Source organism: Scomber scombrus, chromosome 10 (assembly GCF_963691925.1).
Source record: "Scomber scombrus chromosome 10, fScoSco1.1, whole genome shotgun sequence".
Classification (NCBI taxonomy): domain Eukaryota; kingdom Metazoa; phylum Chordata; class Actinopteri; order Scombriformes; family Scombridae; genus Scomber; species Scomber scombrus.
This window is the reverse complement of record NC_084979.1, coordinates 5,892,390-5,906,955: the sequence shown is the minus strand read 5'-3', so window position 1 is coordinate 5,906,955 and position 14,566 is coordinate 5,892,390. Positions and strand designations below refer to the sequence as shown.

At 37.1% G+C, this 14,566-nt stretch overlaps 1 protein-coding gene across 2 annotated transcripts in view; it reads right to left on the bottom strand.

Annotated features, from left to right (window-relative positions):
* LOC133987270 (copine-9-like) overlaps positions 1-14,280 on the bottom strand; it is a 78,551-nt gene extending 64,271 nt beyond the window's left edge. The window contains exons 1-2 of one of the 2 annotated variants that reach the window (XM_062426575.1): positions 14,201-14,280; positions 11,649-11,689 (exon numbers count right to left, since the gene is read on the bottom strand). In XM_062426575.1, coding sequence (XP_062282559.1) covers positions 11,649-11,689; positions 14,201-14,280 — 121 coding nt within the window. The remainder of the gene's footprint in view (positions 1-11,648; positions 11,690-14,200) is intronic. The other variant, XM_062426574.1, reaches the window with a different exon arrangement.
* Positions 14,281-14,566: the final 286 nt, after the last annotated feature.

The following is a 14,566-nucleotide window of genomic DNA, read 5'->3' as shown; positions in this document are numbered from 1 at the left end:
CATTGTGAATAGCGCAGCGCCCATTCAAAACGTGCCTAAGGGCCCCCCAATATTGCTGCTTCCACGCATAACAAAATGAATACTGTTGAGGTGAGAATGAGTATATGCACCAACAATATGAAAGAAACTAACAGTTGAATCTTTTCTCATTCCAAGTATTATAAGGGCTGCATCTTAAAAACTACAAAACATTAGAGAGAGCTTTAGAAAACATCCTAAAGTAAATCTATCATGTTGGGCTCTTAGTTTGTTTATATGGCTTGTTTGAGTGGGTATATTTGCTCAAAGGATTTGCACTTATATATATGATTTGTGCTGGTTTTGAACTGCCTGTAGGAAGCAAGCTAAGAACCTGTCCATTCTTGATCAAAAGTTCTGTTTTTGCTGTCTGCTTTTCTCTTTTTAAAGCACGACTAGTGAAAAAACGTTTCTCTGACTTGCTGTACACCTCTGATCACCGGCTGAGCTCATGCTCATTAACCTTAGCAAAAGTTCAGTCAGGAAGACGGTCTTTTCATAACAGGCATAGTTGATGCTAACTCCTTCCAGTTTTACCCTCTCATACATACTTACTTATTTCCTGGTTGTCAATGTTCAGGGGGGGTGTAGTTTGAGTTTGAGTTGTCACCTGTCACTCATGGTATCCAATAGCACAATGCCACACTTTCATCGTCAGCCTATTATCTAGTTGCAGTCTTTTTAAATATGCCTCTTTCTCTCAGTGCTCTAGTCTGACATAAAGCTGTTATGTGCGCCCCGCCACCTCCTCATCACCGCCCAGACTCCACAGGAGCAACAGTCCCATCTTTTCATCGGCCGTCATTGTCATCCGACTCATCTGCCTCATCACCACCAGTGTATAGACTTTATGGGGGATCTGTTCTGGGATGACTTTGTCTATCTCATTATACTTATATAATAAACATCATTCTTTTCTAATTCACTTGTCTCTCATGATTGAAATGGCTTTATTATTCTAGAATACAAAAATATTGAAAACATAAATATTTTTGGTGAAAACAACTCATGCAAGGACTTCAGGGTTTAATGAACAATATTTTCAGTAGCCATTTTTGTTATTTGGCACATCATTTCCAGTTAGGTTATATGCAATTTCTAACACATCCAATTTTATCATGAGTAAAAGTGTTCACTCACACTAACCCAAATTCATTTTCTAGATTCAGAAAAATGCTCCTCTCATCATCAGTGGAGGAAAGTCACTATTTCAACACCTCATTCTTTCCTTATCCCTGGACAGCATATTCCACGCTCAGACACAGAGCTGAGCGGCTCACTTGTTTATCCAAAGTGTATCAATATAAGACGTGTCACGTGTCCAAGCACGCTAGGCTTTCGCTGACTAACTGTACATCTCTCATCTCCAGCTATTCTCATAACATGCAGTAGCAGAGCCCCGAAGCCCTGACCCACTGCTGCAGAGATGAGCGGCTCACGGATCGCTTGTATATTCAGAGTTCATTAATATTAAATGTGTCGTGTGTACAAGTTGCACCAAATTCAACACATGCACTTACACTTGTACTAGCACTTGGGTCCTAAACAATATGCCCCCACGTGAAGCTGACTGGATGAACTGATATGAGAAGGACATACATACAGACAGAGTCCTTCCTTTATAGTTAGATGTGATATCAAAACATTCATCTAAAAGACATGATAACAATTATAGTATATATATATATATATATATATATATATATATATATTTTAAATAAAGGTGACTAGTAAATGCCATGGGTGTGGAATGGATGACTGGGAATGTCTGAACCAACAGGGGCTGCTCACTCTTTACTCAGATCTCATTAGGAGACCTCAGGGGTAATTATAGACCAGTGACCTTTTTTTTAGATGGTCTGAGGCTTTATTGATTTATGATTGACCTGTCTGTGGAAGTAGAACCTGTCAACTTGATGTGTATACAATTGGATGAAGCAAATGTTTTCAAAGTAATGTAAAAGTCCTTGCCCTCTATCATTTCTGTCTTTCACTATGTGCCATGAGAGATATTCTGCTCTCTTTCTTTTGTTAAAAGCTTATAATCAAATATATACTTGTAGGAGCGAAAATTGCAACGAGTGCTAAAAAAGTAGTACAAAGCCAAAAAAATAACTGTCTGAATCATATAGTTAATACAGTATATCACAATCTAGTCATCAGGATGAGTCATTTATAACTTCAGCAGGCACCAAAACAGGATGAGGAAGAAACTCTCCAAACTAAAACTATACCTGCTGTTCTATAACAAAAACATGAACTCCTACCTGCTGATGAGTCAAAAATCCTCAAGCAGATGCAACAAAATGAATGTACAGGAAGTATCACATAATGTAATCAACATGACTCATCATCCTCACAATGAGAGACAATGTAGAATTGTCATTTATTAAACAAACAATTGATTTTTGCTGGAATTCCTTATAAACCCTTACATACGGATCGGATCAAATTGACCCATTTTGACTTTTGAAAATGAAAATATTTCAAAATGTTATACTTTTGTATAGGTGCTACAAACTTTTGTCCATTGAGGCTGTTCTGGGTCAAATTTGACCCGTATCTACTGACATGGCTTCTTGTTAAATGAATAGTTAATAGTTTAAATAGTAGTTATGAGGATTTCTTTTTATGATGCAGCAGTGAAGACTGATGGCTCTAATGGTTATACAATAAACCCCACAGTTCCATAAAGTCCTTGCCATTTTCTGTTTCAATAAAATACATTTAAATCATTATTGCTATGTTATATTTTCATGTCATAGATAAAATAGGACATGATATTGTGTGATAGTAGCTGTTTTTCTCCAAAAATGAGTGGTGTAAAACCAAAAAAGATACACTCTCTCTGCTCTCTGAAACATTCAAGGTTTAATCACACATTTATTGATCAGTCAGCTCGACTGTTGTTGCCTTCTAAACAAATCAGTGGTTCAAAATTTGGTAAAGACACTTTTTATCAAAATTGACCCGGAACAGTCTGTGAGGGTGTAGAATATGAGCAGTATGTAAGGGTTAAATACTCTACTATTCTATCTAAACTATCTATCTACACTTCTATCTATAACTATCTAATACTGGACTGCTGGTGAGTGGGGAGGCTGTCTCTCCTAAATATTTTAATGGAATGAAACACCCATGCATGTGGTTGAAAAACTTTCAGCATTCCACCGGCAAATGATGTTACATAAGATAAGTGGGATGTTTCATATGGAAACTGATACCGGTTTAGATGGTGGTGGATAGAAATAAAAAAGCCAGATGACTCTTGTACATGGTGTGTTGCTTCAGGAGTTGCACAATGAGAACATGAAGCACCTAAGAAATTATACCTAAATCTGAGTCATTTAGAACTGAAATCAAATATTAAATCTGAGATGGAAATTATGCTTTTTTTTAAGTGCAGAAGGGTCACTTCACTACCAGAAATCTGTGTCATACAACTGAATTTATTTCTGACCAAATGACACAACTTTTTTCCTTCTTCTTCTTTTTCTCAGCTCACAATCTCTCAAGGGATTTCAATTCTTCGTAGCCGCTGCTGTTCGAATGGAGAAGAATTTTACTCACTTGGGCAAATGCATGAAAGCCCGTTTACATCCCTCCAAGGGCAGCGTCGATGTGATTGAGGTTACACATGCCTGCTAGTGCTGGATGACGTGGCTCATGCTAGGGCATTGTGTTGTGGGCGGACTTGGCGGGTTGAACAGCTGCTAAAATATCTGAAATAATCCAACGTCTTTACTTTTTCTTAACATAGATCATCTGGATGTAATTACCTGTTGAACTGTACTAGATATTTGATATATGCAGTAGATATATCTTTTTACATCCCTGTTTGCGACCCTTCTTTGCAAACCGGAGGGACTTTAATTGTGGTGCAGATTTGTATCAAGCTGCATGGTGCAACTCTAGAGAATTGTAGTTTAAAAAAAAAAAAAAAAATTGTGTTTTTCCTTGAATTGGAAATTGAAAATGCATTTGTGTAATCAGATTTTAAAATGTCTAATTGTTTAATGGGTGAAAATTCATTTTAACTGTATTTTACCCATATTTAACAGCACTTACTGTTGTTTGCTACACTCACACGATAGCTGAGAACAAAAGCTCTCTCTAGAAATATGCATATGAATTCAGAAATGTACAAAAAACAACTAATAAAAAGCTAAATCATTGGCAAACAACAGCCGATGGATTCATAGATTGTTGTTCTCCTATATTACAAGTGTTGCTGAAACTTTGACTTTCTTCAGACTTTGTTCCCTTCTCCATGCACCTTGGAAGTAGGTGAAGTTGTGCCAGAAACCTCTATCCGGACTACAAAAGGATTACACATGGAAACCACAATCCTTGTCCTGCTGATTCCAGATTCTGCATTCATTGGTAGATATCTGTTTATAAAGATGAACAAATCTATACATTACATTTTGTGATTCTCTGTTGTATCCAAATAACTAACAGCAAGGCGGAACATCCTATTTCAAATGAGCTTTGTTTCAAAATGAAAAAAAGTGACACATACTTTAAAACACCCTGACTGACAGCATACATTTATACACAGCATGCTTGAAAACTTTCCAAAATGGCTTACATAACTTCAATCATCTAGTGATGGATGGATTTGATTATTATATGAACAAATGATGTCAGCGTTGTAGTTAGCTAAGTCTGAGACAGCTTTAAATTTGAGTCAACTACAAACTGTATGATATCTTTCCACACATCTCTCATGATCCTGCAATGCATGTTTAAAATGAAGATGCTTTATTGTAAATGACAGATTTTTGGCCACATGGTTAGTACAGAACTCTACAACAAGATCAACACCATACATTTGATATTATACTGACACACCATTGGCTTATAAAGTTATTATTTGTATATGTCCTAGCAACCAGTTTGCTGTTTGTACATCTGCCAGACACAACACAACATCAGCGTTCGTAAGTACACTCCTTTTAGCCTTTTAGTTGTGAAAAATGACCTGCTCTTTTACTGCTAAAAGCTCCACCATGTTCACCAGCTAGATGCTAACTTTGTAATGCTGGTGTTAATGAGAGCATTAGGACTGAATCATAAATGTGCTGAAGAGATGAGGGGAAATACAGAGTTGTGTGATAATTCTCTGTTAGTTTATCACTCCATGCAATCCCTTTTACATGACACGCTTTGAGTCATTGTTAACATTCGTTAACACGGCTGTGTAAGACTGACAACTGACTGAAAGCAGAGCAATCATCAGGAAAGGACAGAAGGTCGTGAGCGCGGACTTGAGAATGAAATTTGTAAAAAAAATAATAATAATAATAATAAAAAAATAAAAAAGAGGTACCCTGCACAATTCTGCTGTAAAAAAAAAAAAAATATATATATATATTTCTCTCACCTATATACACTGTGTGTATCCTTGAGGCCTCACAGACATGATGAATGGATTTCCTAACACATAGAACATTTGCAATGCCGGGTTTTCTTTTTCTTTACCGTTGCGGCCTCGTTGCTACATTTGCAGGTGCATTACAATACATTTCAATCTGTGGAACAGCATTAAATCCTCAGAATCACATCACCCACTCGTGAATGTGTGTCCTTGTGCTCAAGGTACAAACAAAACAGGGTCCCACATGTGCAGATATTGCTCTATAGCATTAGTAGTGGTCAACAACTACAAAAGGTACCATTAAGAAAAGTAAAAGGAAGCTTCTTGTTTGCAGAGACAAAGCACAGGACTGGAAATATGTTGCATGCATGCACATTAGATTAAAACCATTATTGTATGTTACCTACTCTTAGTAATCCATCTAATATATGTATCTTTTTAACTATTCTTTCCAACCTGGCTCACTAATTCATCACTAAAAACAGAAATGAACATTTATTGCAAATATGTATCCTCTTTACGTGTGGGCAGATACACAGCATTAGGTAATTTGATTGCGGAGTAGCCTACCACAAACTCAAATTTAATTTACACAAGGACCGGGCAAAGTGATATGACATCCTCAAGGACAAACTGTGAGTCATCAATAAATTAGATAAGGGGCACACCCTCAGAATCTTGCTTTGGTATCTTTGCACATTCTTCCACTAAGCACATACAGACACGGCATATGTTATCGGGGCTGATGACTGAAACTGTACACACAAAAAAAGGGAGCACATGAGAAATTCAAACATGTCTGAAGTGAATATCTTTAATAAAACAGCCAAAAAACCCTCAACCCTCAACTAAAAACAACTAAAGGTGAAACAGTAAGAAATTACACTAACTAAAAACCTATGGCTGGACTGTTTATGGCCTTAATTGTGGCCAATTTGTGTATATAATGTGAATTCCTCGAAATCAAATGCAATTTTCTGTAATGGTTCCAGTTGTTGTTAAAGTGTCCTGAAGTAGCATATCACATATGGTTAAGCTACATTTAAGTAAAAAGAAAAAATTGGGGTTAAATGCAGTTGGAAGAACAATACTCATACAATCATATCTTTGTATGTTTGATTTAAAAGAGAACATGTTTTAATCTTAATTATAACTATCCTAATTATCTAGTTTCATCTGTTTCTCTCTGTAGCCTATGTTTACGTAGTATTAGCATGCTAGGCTAACAGTCCGTCAGCTTTAAAGAGCACATAAACGCTTTAATCACATCTGTCACATGCCCAGTACGCTGCTATTAAACCAGAAACACTTACACTTTATATGCTAATGTTGCAATCCATGCTAACTAGCTGCTAGCCTCCGTGCAGGCTGATAAAATGCATCTGTCATGTCTCTTTGTAGGCTATCTGTGGGTTGGTGCTCCTGACAGTGTTGTAGCTTCCGTGTGAGACGTTTCGGTCGGTAAATGTGTCTTTTTAAGACTTATTACAGGACTGCGCTATAATCTGAGGCCTCAGAGCAAAATACCACCCACTCTCTCCCACTATGACCAGGCCACCATTTTACCTTGTCAGCCTAACTTAACTGGAACCTACAACCTGCTCAGGTAAACAAACGCTAAGCTTAACAGATAAAAGCATTGAAATAATACAGAATAACACACACGGCATTCTCAGATGAAAGGGAAGTAGGCTTTTAACAGTGGCAAATCCTCACATTTGAGAAGCTGGAGTCAGAATGTCTTTGTATCAGGATTAAAATGATTGTGAGACGGTTTTCTGGCAATTAACTGACTGATTGAACGATAAATCATTTCACCGCAAAGAAGAAAAACACATCTGATGTGCACAGTTATCAAATAATCCATCAATGTTTCACATGTTTTAGGCACTTTAATGGGCTTTAATGGTGAAAGCTGCAGGCTTTATTATCTCTTTTCTTTCTTCGGCTTGATAAACAGCGCCACCTCTTCTCTTCTATAAATTGACTGGACTAAAATAGATCGGGAATGTTAAAAAAAACAAAAACATATATATATATATATATATATACTATAGTCCACTATATTTTTACTTTTTGTGCCCAGTTTCTGAGTATGAAATTGAGCCACAATTTACAGAGGTGAAAATTACCACTATGCATCTTTACAGCTGCCAGTGATGACAATTAGTGAGTGTCCAAATTCTCAATTTACAGCTCACTATTGACTTAAATATTAAAGTATATTATATAGTGAGTAGTGAATGAGTGAATGAGGGACACGCACAGCCTAAATGATAGACAGCGTCACCTCTTTACCAAAATTGTATCTTCTAATTTGATTTTATTCATGCTTCTTCTGTCTTTTAATCTACTTTTAATGTAGTTTAAACTTTATCTCTTTTATTTCATTTTACTTTTGTTTTGTCATTTTAATCTTTTAACCTAGTGTTTGATTTTTCTTTTAAATAAACTTTTTCTCTTGTCTGCTCTTATTTTTATTTTTTATTTTCCCTCATCTATCTTACTTTATTTAAATGTTCTAAACATTTTTTATCATCCTTATTTAATTAATTATTGTATAATATGTATTTTTGCTCTCGCCCTGGACATGTACTATATCAGGCATTTACACAATCAGCAGCCTACAGTCATTTGCAGCCTTACATGTAGCTCTGATTATGGGTGTATGATTTGATTAACTCATTTACATGAGAGGTGGAAAACCGACGTTTGATTGATTGAGTGGGTCAATCTCCTCTCCTGCTGTACCGTTAATTACTTCCTTCCTGTCATAAACTGTGGTCACATTACTGCCGTGGCATTTGCTCCTATGTAACTTTCCTGCCAAATTATCCAACAGCTGACACTCATAAAAACAGCTCGGGCTGTCTAAATATCAGCTGACTCAAGGTTTAAGAGTTTGTGGTGCAGCTTATGAAAACATCTGTGAAAAAGTGCATTCAGATGTACAAATAAATAACACTCTAAGTTGTACAATATAATCTTCCTCCTTCTACGTGTAATGGTCTGAGAGTGACACAGCAGGCTGTTAAACCTGTCAGTCATTTCAACTTCTATTTCAGTTGATGTGTTTGAGCTAGACTTGATTGGCAGATACTTATAGTGGGGGGGTGGGAGGGGTTGTTTTTCTGCTAGGTCTGTTAGGTGAGCTGGAGCAGTACTCAGACTGAGAACAGCCCTGTCTTAAAAAATGTGAGCGGTTTTAAGTTCTGGTGAGACATTGAGATACAATCCAGATAGACTAGCTTGAGTGATGATAAGTCCATGAATTTAAAGATTTATCAGATGCCAAAACTCTGTATATTAATCTAGTATGAATTTAATGCCGGAGAGGCTGTTTGAATCCGCTCCAAATCTTGCTGACATAACAGATCAACACAAATCAAATACTATTGGGTGCGATAAAAAATATCGTAGGAAGATAGATTTTAAAGTGTCAGTGACTGAGTTAAACATTTTTAAAAGGTCTACTTGTTATTGGATTGGATGTGTTAAAGTTGTTACAACATCCAAGGTTTAAAAGTAATTGCACGTCTGTTCGAGCCTATAAGGTCATATGGTAGTATTTCACAAGGAAATGCAAAATGACTCTTTTATATCACTGTATTAAACCACTCCTCTGTGTTGCCCTCCCCCACTGTGCCAACCCAGCGGTCTCACTGGAAGGAAGAAGGGGGATGCACTTTTTCACTCTACGCTAATGTTGCTCTGAACAGAACAATTAGTTTGTGTGTGAATATAAGTGAGAGGCTAACAGCACAGTTTTTTTCATTTTCTGCACATGAAATGATCCAGTATCATATCAGCCTTTACTAAATGAGCAATAATTCACAAAAAGCTGGTCCTTGGCGCAATAAAATTATTTTACCATTCAGATCACAAAGTAAAATTCCTCAAATGTTTTTTTTTTTCTCAGAAATGTCATTTTCCTAAAGTAGCCCAAAATGCACAAAAATTAAAATATTTTAAAATCTTATACTTTTGTATAGGTGCTACACATTTTTGTCCATTGAGGCTGTATCTATTGACATAGCTTTTAGATAAATTAATAGTTCATAGTTTTGATAAGATAGTAGTTATGAAGATTTTTTTTATGATGTAGCAGTGAAGACTGATGGCTCTAATGGTTATACAATAAACCCCACACTTCCATAAAGTTCTTGTCATTTTCAGTTTCAATAAAATACATTTACATCATTGTTGCTATGTTATATTTTCATGTTTTAGGTAAAATAGGACATGATATTGTGTGATAGTAGCTGTTTTTTCTCCAAAAATGTGTGGTGTTAAACCTAAAAGATACACTCTCTCTGCTCTCTGAAACATTAATGAAGGTTTAATCACACATTTATTGATCAGTCAGATCAGAATTTGGTATAGGCACTTTTTATGAGGGGATTTTAAGCTCAAAACTGACCCGGAACAATATGAACAGTATATAATGGTTAAAAGCTTCAACCTCAATCTGAATAAACAGGCCCAAACCGAATGGAATTTCATTCGGTTTCAAAGGGGTAGAATATTCCTTTTCCCGAACCGATCAAAGGTAAAATTTTATCACTGCCTTGACGTAGCCTAAATGCACAGTGCCGTTTCCTCACTTGTAGACATAGCGGCTTCCAAGCAGAGTAACTGGTTGCCGGAGGAGAGCTTGTTTCTAATTCAAACTCTAAAAGACTTAAATATTATTGCACGTTTAGATGGAAGATAAACAAGAAATACTGAACTGTTCAAAAAAGTCCATGAAAAACTGTCGATCAAATGACTCCTATAATTTTGTCAGTTTTTCTCTTTCTCTATACTTATTTTGTTCTTCTGGGTTTTTTCAACATGGATTTCAACCAGATAGGAAAGAAAACAACAATTTCAGTGTACAGTCAAACTCAGTCTGTGTGTATACATAAGAAAGCTATGAATCTTGAATCTCTGCCTCTCCTCTCAGCTGTGCTGTCTGTGTCTTAAGCAACAACTGGTAATAGCGTCTCTCCTGATTACATCTTTCAGCTGTACAGAGCACAGCTCACCACATCTGCTTATCTTAAAGGAAGGGCTTGATGCAACACTTCTCATCGTCTATACTGGTTGGAACCCAGCAGCTCCTCAAGCTGCCCTCACATCTGTGACCAGTCGCGGACATTATCACCCGAGCTCCAGGACCCGTCTGGGTAAGGAGTTAGACAGCTGTGCTCTCCAGCTGTGATCTGCGTACCTCATTTAAAGTCTGACTGTCTGGTCGACTTGGGGTAACATCTGCCTGAGAAAGATGTGTCCCCGCAGGCTCTCAAAACTACCACAGCGCTGGACTCATTTTCGCTGGTAGAAGTAGAATCTTAAGAGTCAGGAGGTAAAAGGGGGATAAACACCTAAAAGTGGTAGAAGAGCAGTTTTGATTGTCAGGCGCAGTGAAGGTACAGTACACTCCCTGTCATTTTCTCTATATGTCCCTTTGACATCTTTTGAAAGGCGAATGCACCCAATCTTGTTGTCATCATGTTGCCAACTCAAACACTCAAGAGGCAATTCTCACTTGCCTTGTGAGCCTAAAAAGACTTTTAACCAATCTGTGCAATTTTCTTTTTTCTCCTGATTTCAAACTGTGTCAGGATTTTAAATCTTGTGGCTAAATTTTGCACAATGTACTTTTTTTTCTCCTTAGCAACACAAGCAGCAAGTGTTCTGAACACCAAGAACTGTATTTCCTAGAAACACAAACGCAAGATTAAAAATGAGGTATTTAAGGGATCTTACACTGTTCACATCTGTAGCTTCAGAGGCCTTATTAAGACAGATCCACGGTTTCATTCTCATGCCAGAATAATGTTTCATTGTCTTCTATCCTTCTTCACGTAATTCTTTACTACCACCCATGCCAAAGTTTAGCAAAACTCACACCTTGACCTTTCTTTAACATTGACTTTTCAGCCCCTTTCTTAGTTCCATCCTTTGGTTTTTATCCTCCCCCGCTCCTCCCTTCATGTATGTGTTTTATCAGCAATGTTGTCACCCATTGAAAGCTCTGACCTTCTGGGTTATTTACCAATGCAAGAGACAGAGACACCATTTATCACATCTTACTTCTCTCTCTCTCGTTTTTTGCCTTAAGAAGGAACCACTGATGCAAATGTTAAAAAAACATGCAGAAATATATGATGCAACAGAAAATAACTCCCTGTTTTCTACACTGCCAGAGTTGATATTAATCTCCATATCTAAACTGACATTAAAACACTAAAGACTTCATACATACCCGGATCTGACTTGGAGAATGTATCCACATCCAGTAGATTCCTGTGGAAACAGCAGAAGTTCAGGTAAAATGGATCCTTTCAGCCTTTGTTGCAGTGTTTTAAGATAATGTATTCATTCATTAACATTTCCAAAATTCTTTTTTTCCCCCCTCTATTGTCCTTCACTGTAGTGTAAAAGCACTTTGAGTGGTGGGAAGACTGGAGAGGTGCTGTACAAATGCAGTTCATTTACCATTTATCATTTACTCTCTGGAGCATAAAATCTCTGCTAAGCCCTGAAGTTGGGTCAGGCTCTTTAAATTATTCCCTTCAAATGATTACCATCACAACCATGCTGCTGATACGTTACAAATAAAACACTGTACACTAATATTACAAGTAAAGCAACATATTGGTTATTTTTTTAATGAAAATTCATGGTTATTTATCTGTTAGGGGTCACTTTTGAATTTGTGCTACCACACTAGAGGTGGCACATCTCCCCAAAATTGATTATAAGAATGTAATTGATGATTTCTGATGATTTCTATGTAAATAGGTCATTACTATTAAGACTTTTACATGAATTCCATCAAAACGAAATGCTGAATCAAAATTCAGATATATATTTTTTAAAAGGTGAAATCCAAGTCATGTTGGTTGCCAAATTTCATACCGACAGAATCAAGTCTGGAAACTTTAAATAGGTAGGCTTGTCACGAAACTTTTTAAGACGATATATTGTCTCAGAAATAATCGCGATAAACGATATTATTGTCATTTGAAGATCATAGCCAATGTGACATGAATAGCCTCTCAGCTGCTAATGTGAAGTGTGACAATATTGAGGTAAAAAAAAATCAGGTCATGTCCATGTATTTTACAATAAGTCCATTTATAGACATAATGATTATGATAATTATCTTATTTTACAATAAGTTTTATCGTGTAACAGGCCAATGAATAAGGTTTGTGTTTTAATTTGAAAATACTTTTTTAATGGAAAAGGGTGGAACCCACAGAGTGAAGGATGTACCTTGGTTAACAGGTGTCCAGGGAAGTGATTATTATTCAAACCACTTACCAAAATGTGGGTCATTGTAATGAGTAAAATTTTGAACATACATTACCCAAATTTGGTTCCTGTCGGTGTTTTTCTGAGATCCAGAAACTAGATTAAATTTAGTTTGATATTTTGGGAAGAAAAGTGCTTTCTTTGCAAAAGTTAGATGATAAGATTGTTATCACTGTCATGCTGTGAGTGGTATCAATCTTCTCATCTAGCACTCAGCAAGACACCAAGCTCAAAATCAAACTATTCCTTGAACGGCAGGAGAAGGTGGATCTAATCATGTCACCAACTGTCTGACAAGAACCTCATAATTCAAGGCAAAAAATGATAGAAAAATACAGCAAAATGATACATTTGTTAAACAAGGTTAACTGTGACAAATACTTAAATATTATATAAATCAATTATAGCAGTTTTGAATCTTTCTTCAGCTTCATCTGAGCTCACTCTGTTCCGGGTCTGAGCGGTCTTAACTCGAATGTCCGGCCACCTGAAGTCTGGCTGATCTCACGGGGAGGGTGGGGGTGTGTGTGTGTGTGTGTGTGTGGGGGGGGGGGGACGGACAGTTAGCGCACAGCCAGGCAGGTATAGTTTGACAGTGTGAAATACCCTGACTGAGTTTTACCGCACAGCCAGTCAGTCAGTCTGTTGGTAAGCAGAGCAGTCAACCATTTATCTGAGGCAGCCTACCAACAGCAGCAAACACAGACAGCGTGGAATAAATCACAACGGGAATATACAGGTACAATATAACAACGCTGCTTTGTTTCAGATGATTGATTGAATTTTTAGAAAATTAAAAAAAAAAACAGCACAAAAACACAAATCATGCATTTCAGAGGATTAATCCTATATTTACCATCAGTATTTCTACATTTTTGTCTTAAACATTTATGACAGTGCATCATTTATTGAAGCAGCTACAGCAGAATCTGATGTTTCTGATGACACTCAAACACTTGACTTCAACCAATCCCCATTAATCAGCTGTGCATGTCTCTGAACGTCTACTGGGTCATCGGCCAGACTCCATGCAGAAATCATGAGACTTTAAAGAAAAAATTTCTTTGATGCATATTAGAGGCGTCAGATGGGATTAACCATTTACCTTCAAGCAAAGGGCATCACAAACTAAAAGGTCATGTATGGAGGATAAAGCAGGTAAACACACTGAGGGTCTGCTACCTAAACCACCTGTTTGTAGATAGATAGATAGATAGATAGATAGATAGATAGATAGATAGATAGATAGATAGATAGATAGATAGATAGATAGATAGATAGATAGATCATCTCACACAAATATGGGTGCACATTAGGGGTTAACCTCAGTAGAGGGTATGGGGTGTTACATCAGAAGAAAGAAAAAAAAAACTCTCTTGACAACATTAAAATTCACCACACACGTCTAATTAACTTGCATCACTTTGAAGCTGCTTGCATATTAAATATGAATTTTAGATTAACCACATCTGTGTATGTAGGAGAGTTTGACCTTACCTGCATGATACGGTAACTTCTATTTTAGTTGCAGGGACTCGGGTGTTGAGAGGGTCGAATTCCCCTATTGATGCCATCATCTCGACTCCAGACGCTAATGGGCATCCATACACAGAAAGGAAGGAAGAAGAGAAAAAAAGGTGTGATCAGTCACTGTGGGATCGTGATCGCAGTAAATCCATTGTCGAGATCTTTTCCTTCTTCTAGTTAGGTTTGCGCTTGTTGGAGCAGCGGAGGAGGGAGAGAGAAAGAGAGAGAGCGATTGAGAAAGGGAGAGAGAGAGAGAGAGGGAAAGTTGTGGGGCAGATTTAAAGTTCATTCATCCTTCATGCGTTCACCGTGAACTCCCGCTGTGTCTGTCAGGTG